The sequence below is a fragment of the Tachypleus tridentatus genome, chromosome 1, assembly GCF_004210375.1.
Source record: "Tachypleus tridentatus isolate NWPU-2018 chromosome 1, ASM421037v1, whole genome shotgun sequence".
NCBI lineage: Eukaryota > Metazoa > Arthropoda > Merostomata > Xiphosura > Limulidae > Tachypleus > Tachypleus tridentatus.
The window spans coordinates 22,932,913-22,946,695 of NC_134825.1; the positions used below are offsets into that span (position 1 = coordinate 22,932,913).

General features: G+C 34.0%; 1 protein-coding gene across 5 annotated transcripts in view; it reads left to right on the forward strand.

Annotated features, from left to right (window-relative positions):
• Nucleotides 1-13,783, forward strand: part of LOC143244477 (ETS homologous factor-like) — a 75,779-nt gene that overhangs the window by 44,704 nt on the left and 17,292 nt on the right. For 3 of the 5 annotated variants that reach the window (XR_013025106.1, XM_076489238.1, XM_076489214.1), the window contains exons 2-5: nucleotides 5,569-5,625; nucleotides 6,890-6,959; nucleotides 10,191-10,356; nucleotides 13,411-13,677. Coding sequence is in view for 4 of the 5 variants with exons in the window: in XM_076489238.1 (XP_076345353.1) it covers nucleotides 5,569-5,625; nucleotides 6,890-6,959; nucleotides 10,191-10,356; nucleotides 13,411-13,677 (560 nt within the window). In the remaining variant the exon portion in view is untranslated. The remainder of the gene's footprint in view (nucleotides 1-5,568; nucleotides 5,626-6,889; nucleotides 6,960-10,190; nucleotides 10,357-13,410; nucleotides 13,678-13,783) is intronic. The other 2 variants (XM_076489224.1, XM_076489249.1) reach the window with 1 other exon arrangement.

Consider the following 13,783-nt stretch of genomic DNA (forward strand, 5'->3'; position numbering starts at 1 on the left):
TCCAAGAATGTGGTTAAAGTCGGGTGTTATAAGCCGGTTTGAATACTGGAAAAATTATAGGTATGGCATAAGCGTTGATGATGGCACTCAGTATGAGTTATATTTAGGATAAGCTATTTGTTTCCTGGTGAGCTAGATGTTGCAACGCTAAATTCCGGGATTTGATTCCTCAAGATGAACAAAGTTCAGAGAGCCAATTATGTAGCTCTGAAAGTAGAACAACATCATAAACTAGCAGCTTAAAATTTGTTTAACAAATGTGATCAAAGTTATATGATTTTTCTATGAAGTAACTAACAACACTTTGATTTAAAACCGACTAATTTTCCGTGGACCTGCCACCAAAAAATATACATATAATGAACAAAATCTGTTGTTTTTTTTTCACATAAATATGATTGTTTCGTTGTAAAGCAAATACCTTAAATCGCACAAGTTTAAGTAAAACTGACATTTTGAAGAAGAAGGGAAATATACATATATATATATTTATATATAATGGTTAAAAATTACTGATTTTGTCTTTGTTTCGAGAAAAAGTTTAACCAAGTTTTACTATTGTTTGTTTGTTGTTAAGCACAATGCAATACAATGAGCTCTCTGAGTTCACAACGAGTATAATAGCTTGAATCTTAGCTGTATCTAAGTTTACAGACTTATCGCTAAACCTCTAGGTGATACACTGCTGTTTTAATATCAGGAAAATAACAGGATGAGTGATATTTCACGAATAATCGCTTTTTATCAATTATAACATAACAAAACATTGTCAAAATCGGGTTATAAGAACTCAATCTTCACATATAATTTGCTCTCACTGTTTATCAATTTCACTGAACCTTTAGCAGTCGTTCTATTTTGCCTCACAGTGGCACAGAGGCAGGGCCAGATTAAGGGCAACTGATTCCTAAGTACAGCATTACAATGGTGCCTCTCTCAACCCCTCCAATGCTTAACTGACAACACATAAAGACCCAATAAGTGCTGAAAGTGAAATATAAGGTTGAAAATGTATAACCCTTCTTCAGTTTTCTTCCAGGCCAGAACCCCACTATTATATTAAATAAAAACTTTTTTATTTTATTTATTTAACAGATTGGGCATGGATCAAAATCAAACAGTGATTGAGGCCTTTTATTTAGAAATGATGATAGAAATCACTTGTTTGAGGCCCGACATGGCCAAGTGTGTTAAGGCGTGCAACTCGTAATCTGAGGGTCGCGGGTTCGCATCCCCGTCGCGCCAAACATGCTCGCCCTTTAAGCCGTGGGGGCTTTTATAATGTGACGGCCAATCCCACTATTCGTTAGTAAAAGAGTAGCCCAAGAGTTGGCGGTGGGTGGTGATGACTAGCTGCTTTCCCTCTAGTCTTACACTGCTAAATTAGGAACGGCTAGCACAGATAGCCCTCAAGTAGCTTTGTGCGAAATTCAAAATCAAACAAACATTTGTTTGATTAATGATAATTAAAAATGATTAGTTTTACTGTATATTTGTTTTCACTCTGAGTAAACAATTCTCACTTTGATGTTAACAATTTCTCACTTTGAACTTAAAACTCTGTAAACAAATTTTTTTACTTGTACCTTAATATTTATTTAAATTTTTAAAACGTTTCCTTCTATATTTTTTAATTGCAAAGTCTATGATGATGTCCTCAAAACTAATTTGGCGTAACAAATCTGCTTCTCTACTTAGCAGAGACAAGACATCCAGTCTGTCTTGTTGCATAGTTGTTCTGTTGGGATTTTTAATATGCTTGAGCTGAGAAAACGAACGCTCAGCTGTGCAATTTAATGTTAAAAATATACGCAATTCAATGTTAAGGTTTGTAAACTCAATTTTGTCTTCTGAGATTATTTTATAAAGTTCAGCATAGCTGAATCTAATTTTTACAGTTTTTGTTGCACTGAACTTATAGTGCACATATGAGTGAAACTACTGAAGCTCGGCAGAGAGATTAGCGTCCAAGTCCTCTGGGTAAACACCAGTTATTTTTTGGGAACACTGAGAGTACCTTTCAGTTTCAACAGATGAAGTGACATCATTTGACACATCACTTAGGGAAAAAAATATGTTTGTTATTTCTTTGTACACCTCTCCTCTTCTTCTCATCTGGGTTTCTAGTTTGTCAACAACTGTGTAGAAGGTGGTGATACGAAATTTATCTTTGGTATTCAGATCTACTTCTCGTGCATCTCAGTCATTGAGTACTTCTTTCTGACATGTTTGAGAGTTTGAGCTGCATTGTAATCAATATGTGGTAAAATTTCCTTTCCAATTGCTTCAAAATTTTCAAAGTCATCCCTTAAAGTGCGTAGTTGATCAGCTAATGACCCATACAGATCTGCACGTGTTTTTATGTTCACATCCTCATTCTGCAGAACCTGACTTGCTTTATGAAACTTTTGCAAAATCTCATTCCACATGATCAACATAAAAACAACTCCTAGCTCTTGTATTTTATTTGCAACATTGTTTGCTTCCTTCTAGTGTCTCCCTTTTCTGACTGGTCTTCAACTAGACATTCTAAAGCTTCCAAAATGTTAAAGAAAGACTTCAAAATTGCTGTTGTTGCCACAGCATGTGCTTCCCATCTGGTATCAGAGAGGGATTTTAACACACTTTCATTTCCAAGACAAGCTTTAAAAATTTTCCACCGGCTGGTTGAGGCTGAAAAAACTGTATAGAGCAAATGCATTGTAGAGAAAAATAAACTGCCACTTGACTGCATTCAACAGCACTTCGGTCTACGAGATTTAGTGAATGGTCTACACAGGACACATATAGGGCAAACTTATTTTATTCTAAAATCTTTTGCTACACCCCCTTAATACGCCCAGAAATGTTAGCAGCATTGTCGTAAGACTGACCCCCACATTTTGAAAAATTAAGTTTGCAAACTTCACGTAGGTACTGCAATACCTGGTTTGTCATTTCCTCACCGGTATGGCTTTGCAGTTCCAGAAAGGTTAAAAGCGTTCAAAAGGCTGCCCATCTTTTAAGTATCGAAGTACAACACGTAACTGATCTATATGTGATAGACCTGGCGTAAAGTCAACTGACAAGCTAAAATAACCAAAAGAATTTACTTCATCAACAATGAACGTGTGGACCTTCTGAGCCATTAGTTCAATGAGTTCTTCACAGGTGGTTTTGGACAAATAAGAAATATTTTCTTCAGAATTTCCATATTTCGAAATGTGTCTTACTAAAAATGGATCAAACTGACTTTTGAACTCAAGCAGCTTTAACAGTGAACCAAATTTTTCATCTGTTCCTCCAAAAGCCAGGCCATGTTCAACTAATGTACTAATAACAGCTATTACACGCTCCAAGACATATTCCAATAATTGTGCTTTTCTTTAATTTGTTTTTACAACTCTTGTCGCAAGTCTAAACCTTGTCTGTGAGTTAAGTACGTTAGTATAGAGTGTCGGTGAGTAGTCGGCTTCTTTCATGATGATCAATTACAATAGTATTTTACCAGCCATTGAACCCTTCTCTTTCAACAAAACACGAGGACATTTCAGGAGCAAAAAGTTTACAAACAAAGCAGTTGATGGTGAATACAATAACCACTCTCTCTTGTATTGCTCACCATTGGCTTTTATCCCAAATAAAAGTTTTTGCGAACAGTATCTCGTTGGTTTGCCACTATTGAAAGTCCGGCAATATTTGCTAAATAGCCCATTGTGGTATTGACAGCCAGTGGGTCCACAAGCAATCCAATAAGCCACATCATCAGCAGAGAAATTGAGCCACAATCCTGGATCATTCGCTTTGGTTTCTTTATCTTTTGTAGACTGAAGCATTTTACCATAGTCCAGTGGATTTTCATTTTCAGCAATTATTTCAACTTCAGACTGTCTTGTAGAGCAACTTGCATCAACATTAACACTAGAGATATCAGGAGAATTTACAGACAAAGTAAGATAAGTTGTGAGACTTGTGTCAGTTGAGCCAACCTGTGACACTTCAACGTCATCATGATGTTTTGACCTTGAAGTGGACAAAGTGGTACTTGTAGGTGTGGAGCTTGGTTCAACTTCAATCTTGTCAGAGTTAGATTCAGTACAAGTGACTTCTGATGGCGGAGATGGGTTTTGATTTCGAAGATCATGTTGTGTAAGTTGAGTGAAAAAATTGAGTCAGCTTTCCAGTCTTGGCCACTAAATCCAAAGCCTTTTGTTGGTTCTATTTCGCCAGTTTTCCTCTTTTATGCACCACTTAATTGAACACGTTTCATCTTGCAACCTGAAAAATACAGAAACAAATATTAAAAAACACACAAAATAATATGGATCATATATAGTTATAATGATTAGAAAAACATTGAAATTCATAAAGAAAAACGTTAGTAAGACAGTCAAACATACTAAACTCTAGGTCTACATTTAGACAAAGATTGTTATCCTAGGACCTAGGTCCATCAGCACATAAGCATGAATTCATAAATACCTTTATTGATTTTCTGGATTCTAATTGGTTGAAAACCATTCGAGACTGGCTTCAATCCATTTTAGAATAATTAGTTTTTAGTCAATGCAAAAGTTTCATTGAGGTTGTTGCTATGGTAGCTGTATGCAAGAAGCAATTTTAATGGTAATGTGCAAATCCATTGTGAGCCATAAAGTATTCCAAAACAAGTTGTGATCAACAACACATACTGTAGTAGTCTATACACACAGTGATCATTATGTACTGGTACATATACATAACATATAATCAATTGTAAACTGTAATGCACATTGAACTACTAAATACTGAGTTAGACCTAGTTGAACTACTAAATACTGAGTTAGACCTAGGCTAGAGTATCTTAATCCTAATAAAATATATGAAGAATGAGTTGCTAGCTCAACTTTGAGTTCAGTTTTGACCTGGGGGCATTAGATGAGCCAACAAACCATATAATAATAAAATAGGCATATGTCTGAAACTTTATCTGCATGCTTGGATGCGAAGGCATGTTCAAAACGACGGCCTTGAATTGGGAATAGTCCACTTTATTATTCCAGGCTACAGTAGCGTTTCCAGTATACTTACACTAACTAGTTACAGTATTTAGGCTTAACGTCATTGTCACTTAGTTCTCAGATAACAACACTAACGTTAGGCCTAATGCTAATACATTGCAGCTGAGGCCACTAACGTTAAGCCTAGTACTCAGTACTAACCGTGCTTACATGAACTGGTTTTAATTCATTCACGTTTTCATACAATTCTTAATTGATTTTGTTGATTTATCAGTTCTTTACAGTATCTTTGTATGACCACGGTGCCACAGTACTGTATAATACTAGTAGTATAGTGTATACATAACAACGTTAAAAATATGTTGTGGTATATATTGAAGTCTTACGCAATTTCACCTAAATGATCGAATTATCGCCTTTAGACTGCTCCGATCAGTCAATTATTTTCCCAGCTTTTTATAAATGTAATAGAACACATATTAGTTTGAACTTATAGTCCCAAAATAGTTGAATTACTCCTAAAACTTTGTCGTCGTTGTCTCTATGTTTCTTTCTCGGATTGTTCGTTCAACTCATAAAATATCAATAGATGGCCGGGCCGGGACAGGTCGGGGCCTTATGACGTCAGGATAGGATCAAGGAAGAAGTAAGGAGAATATAATTGTGATCTCCATTTTTGGGTCTAAAAATGGCATATTTAACAAAATTTTGTGGCTATATATGAATAAGGATAAATACAAAGGAGGTTTTTTACAGCAAGTTGTTTGAAGCAAAAAAAAACACTACGACTAAAAAAAAAATTCAGTGAGAAACACACTTATAAAAATATGACAAAACACACAAGAATAATGTAATACTAACGCAAATAAAACTAAAACAAACGAGAAAATAACCCAAATATAACGTACGAAAACAGAAACCGAAAAAAACTATAAAACTAGCCACGTCTCTGTACACATCTGTCACCATTTCTTTGACTTATGTTTCTGTGGTATTACATTCTTATTTGTCTGTAGATGTGAGTGAATAAAGCAGTAAAAGATAAAACAAAACAGTTCCACTGTCTGTAATTTTTTATAAACAGCCACAACATTTAAATGTAATATTTCATTTTCAAGGTCAAACGTCATAACATACGATTATATCTTACTTTACAGTAAGCTTATTTCAGATACATGGTTTAGTAGTTTCCCGAAACTTTAGTAACTCACCGAGCCAAATAAACGTTGTTTGTTTGTTTTCACAAAGCAGAGTAAAGTCAAACATGGCAGATAAGGACAAGTACAAAATAATCTACTAAAGTTGAGTGTGTTAGTTAAAGAGTTAAGGGCATTATAGTTTGCGGGGAAACTCTATAGTGTCCCCTTTCCTTGGTGCCCGAAGCACGTGTTTATTTTGCTTAATGGTTAATCCAGGGCTGCGTACTTACAAGAATAGAATCTGGACAGAACAAACATAGTTCATCGTGTTGCTTTGTGCTTAACTTGAAATATACAAAAGTCCATCATGATCAGATGGTTAAGATGCTTGACTTGGAACCTAAGACTCGCGGATTAGAAATCCCCCCCCCATTCCAAATCAGATATGTCACCCTTTCGGTCAGGGGGGGAGTTATAATGTAAGGTCACTTTTACTACTCGTTGGTAATCAAGAGGTGATGATGACTAGCTGCCTTCCCTCTGGTCTTGCACTGCTAAATTAAGAATGGCTCGCGCAGATAGTTTTCGTGTAGTTTTGCGCAAAAATCAAAATAAGCAAACAAATCGTTTCATTTTCAGACTCTGTATTAGTTTCTATCTTGAAAGAAAAAATATTGTGTCTCTTAAGTAGATTACAGGATAGAGTTTATGTGAAAATGATGCGCTTTTAAAATTATATGTTAATTTTTTTTTTTTTTTTTCAATTTACAGCAGTGAACGACCTCTTCCGTCGAAAATGATTAACCAACAAGATACGGAAACTCCATTATATTCTTTCCAGGTGTGTTTAGTGTCTCAGTTGAGAAATCGTTATTTGAAACAAAAGTCTATTCATTAGCTTTTATATCTAAAAAAAAAAAAAAAAGATAAAAATAAGAAAATAATTCTCACACGTAAGTTTTCTTTGCAAAATCAATGTAAAATTAGTTTTTTTTATAATATTTATGTAAATATTGCAGTTCTTACGTTGACTAAATATTAGTGCAAGTGTAGTAATTTCTAGTTTAGAGCTTACAACAAGTAACTTTGGTAAGAAAACCGTTATTGACAATGACACATCATTATAAGTTTTAGTAAATTAATTTTCTTGTCTTTACAAAAACTATATCTTACGTGTACACACAGGATCAACGTACTGCACTCGTTGCAAATCAGTTGTAATATAGATGTTTCGTAAATCTGAACCCGTCTGCGATGACTGGTAATTAATATTACCTTAAGATCAGAACACGATATGTACTTTCAGTGAAATTAAAAACCAACCTGACAATCAGTATAGTTAATACTGTATAGTATTAATATAGTATAGTAAATATACTCTCAGTAAGTTTGTACTAATAAAAGTCAAAACAGATTCTTTCATGAGTTTGCATTCTTAATGGCAATAATATCTCGTGAAGTTCGTTTAGCTAAGAAATTTCAGTTTAGCGCCTGTTCAACAGTGGCACAGCGTAATGTCTGCGGACTCACACCACTAGCAACCGGGTTTCGATACCCTTGGTAGGCAGAACATAGTTAGCCTATTGTGTTGCTTTGTGCTTGATTCCGAACGAACGAAGTTCAGTTCCAAACATGTATATTACGTTAACAACGATAGGTAATTTTTCTAATAGGTATAATAATAAAATTAGATGAAAGTAAAAAGTAATGGCATTCTATATACTAAATCAATACTGTTAATGTATCTGTATATATAAATATACCTTATTTAGAGAACTCAGAAACAATAGCTATTGGTTTGAACTGTTGTCATTACGCCACAAGACTTTCAGCGTGAAGGTATATTATTATATCCACTTATGGAAGCACACTTGCAAAAAATGATTTTTTTTTACGAAATGAATACCCCAAATGGCACCCGCAGGCACTGAAAGTAGCGAAGAAAGTTCAGTAACTTGCCACTGGATATAACGTAAGGACACATCGGTTCATTGTTGATAAAGTGGAATCTCTTTCGGAGCAACAATGTTCACATCGATTTAGGTCTTTAAAAACGACGTCCCCAACCATGTTCCAAACATCCTAAAGCCGAACTTAGGACTAACTACCTAAAACCATATCATCTGAAATGGAAGTATTTCATCACATTGAACAAAGCATATGCCTATTTCAGTGTTTACATATGTCTAAGTGACTTAGGATGATGCAACATTTCGAAAATTGCACCAAGCATCTCATGATTTTTTTCTAAGTAGTTTATAATAATTTAAACATCTGGGAGACTAGAAACATGGATGGTTGACACCACTATACCAGAATAAAATCCCATCAAGGTATGTATTGATACCAATACTGTCAAGAACTATCAAAACCTAGCATCTAGTATTTCACGTATAAGAAGTAAATACGATGAAAACTCATTCACTCACGTCTCATATGTACTTTTACGCCTTTCAGCTGATCAAACTGATTTTTGAAACTCGTTGTCAGTATATGAAGGATGGATGGACTTTACAGATTATAGAAAGAAGAGGTGACAGTATAGGCCTCTTTGTACTGTACAAAAGTCTTCTGCGGTGGAAAACGTCAAAACAAGAGCCATCACATAGAATGAATGAGTTGTATCGACAATTATTGTGTAATGGCTAAGAAATCATGCTTGATATAAGGTTACATGTGTTAGCAAAATATATTTAGAAAAAATATCAGAGCCATGAAATAAATACCTTATAATCCAGAGCTGTCAAAAGATAAACCTTTCTTCTTCAAGAGTAAACTGGGAGTGATGGTGTAACCGAACGAGTGATATATACATATCTATATAGATATATATCTATAACACATATATAAATATGGTTGTAAATGGCGTTTAGAGTCAGTCAGTCATTGATCAGATAGCTCTGAAGAAAACGTTTCTTTGGCTTTACTAGTTCTTATATATTCACACATATGTAGTTATAGCATAAATACTGGTAAAATAAATACTCGAGAAATTTCAGCCACCACACTAAAATCTAAATACCTCATGAGTAACATGCCAAAGAAATGAAAGACGTATTAATGTTCTTATGATATTATCAGCATAACTGTCGCAAGTTACTCATTCTAATATCACTCCAAGCTGTGAAAGGTTTTGTGAATTTAACTAGTTCACCTGACATAAAAATCTTAATAAAACATACAAACAGTCGTGAATATTGCTGTAAGCTTAAAGTTGGAGTGGAGAGTAGTGGAAAACTATGTATAGTGTATCTCGTGACTCACTGTGCCTATCAAATAAACGATTTTAGATTTTACAGCAAAATGGTTGATGTTTTGTATATGGCTATGTCTGTGGCGTGATTTTATCACACTATAGGATCACTTCATTTATTTTGTACTTCATCAACTGATACCTTAAGGAAGCCGTGAATGTTCGTTTTCCTTATTATGGATTATCACAATTATTATATATAATCGTGGACGTTTACTTGCTTAATACCCAGGAATACCACACGCCTGTAGTAGGTTTGAGACCAGTAATGTCTAGAATTTGTCTATGGCTGAACAACTAAGTGGAGTTAGGAACGTTAACTAAGGTTTAAGGAGAATGATCATTGGCACTTCTGAAAAGTAACAGTGATACGTTTCCATTGAAAGAAGAGTCCAAGCTTTGACTCCAGAGGTCAGCATACTCCCTGTTAACATGGTATAGAAGATAAGTACATTTACCTGTAGCATACTCCCTGTTAACATGGTATAGAAGATAAGTACATTTACCTGTAGGTGTGTATTCTAAGACATACATAATTATAGATGAAAAATACTCTAATAATAATACTCTATTTTATTTTTCTAATTTTAATACTCTAGTCAGGCGCTTTTGGTCACATTTCTTGTTGCTTTTATTATATCGAACATTTAATAAATATTAATAAGCTAACGAATGAATTATTTTTCATCGATTCATTGAAGTTGTTAATTTAACTTAATGACTTTTTGCTTACGTGTGTGTTCTAAATCATTAACAAACATAACTGTTTCTGAAATAATGATATTACACAGATTAATTAAATTCTCGTTTTGGCTACAGTACCTACCTAACGACCAGTATAATGAACTTGGTGATATAGACATGGCCAGGCAATATGTGATTGACGAAATTTTACACAGTGCCTCGGATTTTGGTGAAGGAATCACGCAGAGTTTCAACCATGGCGTTTCACCATCCACTGAAAACCAGCTAACCCTACTGGACGGTAAGAAACAACACGTTTTGGTTTCTTTTCACTAAGGTCTGATTATTTATTTTTCTGTTGTTTGTTTGAGGTAATACGTTTTAAGGACAAGAGATGAAATGTAAAAATATTTTTTTATACATGGAATATTTCGATTACTTGGCCATATTTTTGTTCTACAATACCAGCTATCCCTTTTTATCTCAGATTGAATTTTATTACCGTTAGTGTCAATTTTAAATAAACCATTCCCATTAAGCAAAGTAATTATATTAAACAATCAAACTGAAAAAGAATCAAATGTGACCCCTTATTCATTAGATCTTTTTGTGTTGTTTGACGAGCTACGAAATCAGTACATGTATAATATTTACATACCGTCAATGAAAGTATAATACATTCTAACCAACAACATATATATGTAATATGTACCGGGCCTGGCATGAGCAGGCGGTTAGTGTACTCGACCCCGAATATCAAGATCGTAGGTTCGCTTCCTTGTCACATCAAACACGCTAGTCATTTCAGCCTTGGGGACGATATAAAGTGACGGTTAATCCCATTATTAGTTGGTGATGACACGTTACCTTCTCTCTAGTATTCTACTTTTAAATTAGGGGCGGGTAGCGCAGATAGGTCTTGTGTAGATTTGTGCCGAAAATTCAAAAACAAACACGCAATAATACATACTATCTCATATACATGTATAATATTTACTGGCTTTTGGTATACGTATCGCACTTGCTTATCAGGTTTCGGTATGTGAATGTATGATACCCACTAGTCCTCAGTACATGGGAAATATCCATAAGTCTTTAACAGAGGTGTGGATATAGTAAAAGTTAGTTATTAAATTAGTTATTCTCTAATTTTATATCTATGACGATACTGCAACTGCTGCTAAAGCCGTTTCTTTTAGGCTAATAAGGTAAGGTATAAAGTTTGCTAGTTGAAAAATGGAACATTGATGGCTTTTATTTTTGTTTAATGTTGATAAAACGTTAGAAAACTCAAAGGTTAAAAGTCACATTCAATAAGCTGTCATGCCGTATCTCATGGATAACATCTTAACTGTACAGGTTTTGGCTTTAAAAAAAAACGGCTTCCAGTGATACAGAGGCATTTTTGCGGGCTTAAAACGCTAGAAATCGGGTTTCGATACCCGTAGTAAACAGAGATTAACTTTAAGTAGATTTCAAACAGGAATTTTAAGGTAGCTTACCTAACTATTTGTGAAACATATTTCTGTCGAAACTTGAACCTAATGACAATATTTTATAGTTGTGAATAACAACAAGAAAGTTCCTCGTGAGAGTGAAAGACACTATTAAAGTGTGAAAAAAATCTGGTGAAACGTCCTGAGAACAAAAAAAATAAAACTCTAGTGCCCTCTAGAGACAGAGCTGCTTTCGTTACGAAGAAAGATCATAGTAATTGTTGAAAGCACGAAACTAGAATTTTATAGTTATTTTCAATGTGACTTTAGAGTTCGTGTTTCCTTTTCAAGAAATTTTACTGACCACTGTGGTCACATGTAGTGACCAGAAATCATTGTTTAGTTGACCCGTATGTATATGTATATATATATATATATTTAATGTGCATGCTATGAAATATGCATGAGATATTAATAATTTTATAATTGAATCTGATCGTCAGATTTTTTGTTCTTACCATATTTCGAAAATTAGGCTCACCTCAGATTTCATATTTTGAACATCAGACTTCTCTCAGTTGTTTCGTCGGTTTACAGTGTTTAATTTATGATCAATAATGTAATAGAACAATGGTATCATTACAGAAAATATATCGGTAAAACACTGCACTAAAATTATAGATGAAGCTAAAATACATAAAGAAAGATATAAGACGTTTATATGGCCTTCCCCCCTTACACTTTGTGTTTGATGTGTTGTAGAAAATTTAACAAATTTGTTTTGTGTGTAAGGACGTGACCTATCTACGAACGTAGTCAACATTCATTTACGTCAAATATAATAAGTAATCAAAAACAACAATGATGGAAAGTTGAATGGTTGTGAAATGAATACATTTAACATACCCCTTGTTCCAAACTGTTATGCCACATTGTTTGGTTGAAACTGACTTGGCGCCCAGAAGTACTTAGACAACGGATAGACAAACAAATTTTTATTTTTTATTGATATCGACATAAAGAAACATGAAATAGTAATTTTTATCTTTATGTTCAATATACTAAACACAAAAGTAATTTCACACTACAACTTGTAGTAAATTGTTTGCTGTCAGAGACACTTTAGTGCGCATTATATGTCTTATCACTTGGAGATAATCAATAGATCTTCAACTCGAGAATGCTTATGTTCACAAATTAGTTAGTTAAAAAACTCTAGTATGATATGATCTATGTACAAGGAAAGTCAAACGCTACACTTTCTATTAGCTACAAACGGCCATCACAACTGATTTTTCTTTATCAAAATGGCTGTTCTCATGGAACGTCCTTTTCTAATCTTTATAACATTCACTTTCTTGATGTAGCCAAATAAATAATTTTCGTAGTGACAGTTATAACGATTACTTTTTCTTCTGAAAAAAACCTTAAAACATTAAAACTTTGTGTAAGAGCAGTTTCAAAAACAATATTAATCATCGAAATTTTAATAATGATTTCAACATTGATTATTACGATAAATAAATAATAATTACAATGTTTACTCAAACGTTCGTGCCTCTGAAAAAATCTTACAACATGACAACATAATTTAGGTCAAGAAAATGCTTCCGTACAAATCAAACAACAAGATGTTATGGTACATCAACACATCAAAGTAGGCTTAACACACGTTGAAAGTATTAGATGAAGATTTGCACTCGCTTAAACATTGAAAAGATTCACTAGTAGTATATCTATATGAAATAGGTTTTTCTCGATAAATATGTTATAAATATTATTTTTTACTAATTAAGTTCGCTGTCTAAGTAAATAATCGTTCCTGACGTATTTAATGAAATTCACAAAGTTTTAGTTATCCTGCGTATTAATCTCTTTTACTTTTCACTTCTGGTCTGAAAGATTTTAACTTTCATCAGATCTAGTTCTGGAGGACATCATGGCAGAGACGTCTTTCAAAAATAAACCCGTGAATGACTGGAATCAATCTGACGTCATCGAATGGGTTCATTGGTGGGCTGCCGAAAACAAAGTGGAAGCTATAGCAGTAAACATACCGGCTTTTTCCACCCTTTGTGGGAAGGACATAACAAAAATGAGTAATTACGATTTCCTGCAGTTAGATTCTCAATATGGCGAAAGGATATACGAGTACTTACAGTTATACATTCATTACCACCATGTTGGTAAGTGTACTGCTTAACAGCGATCCACTTAAAACATTTAAAAATATTTGAAATGAAATATTAAAACGGAAGATAAGCGGTAAACAATTAAAGCCTGTACAACAAA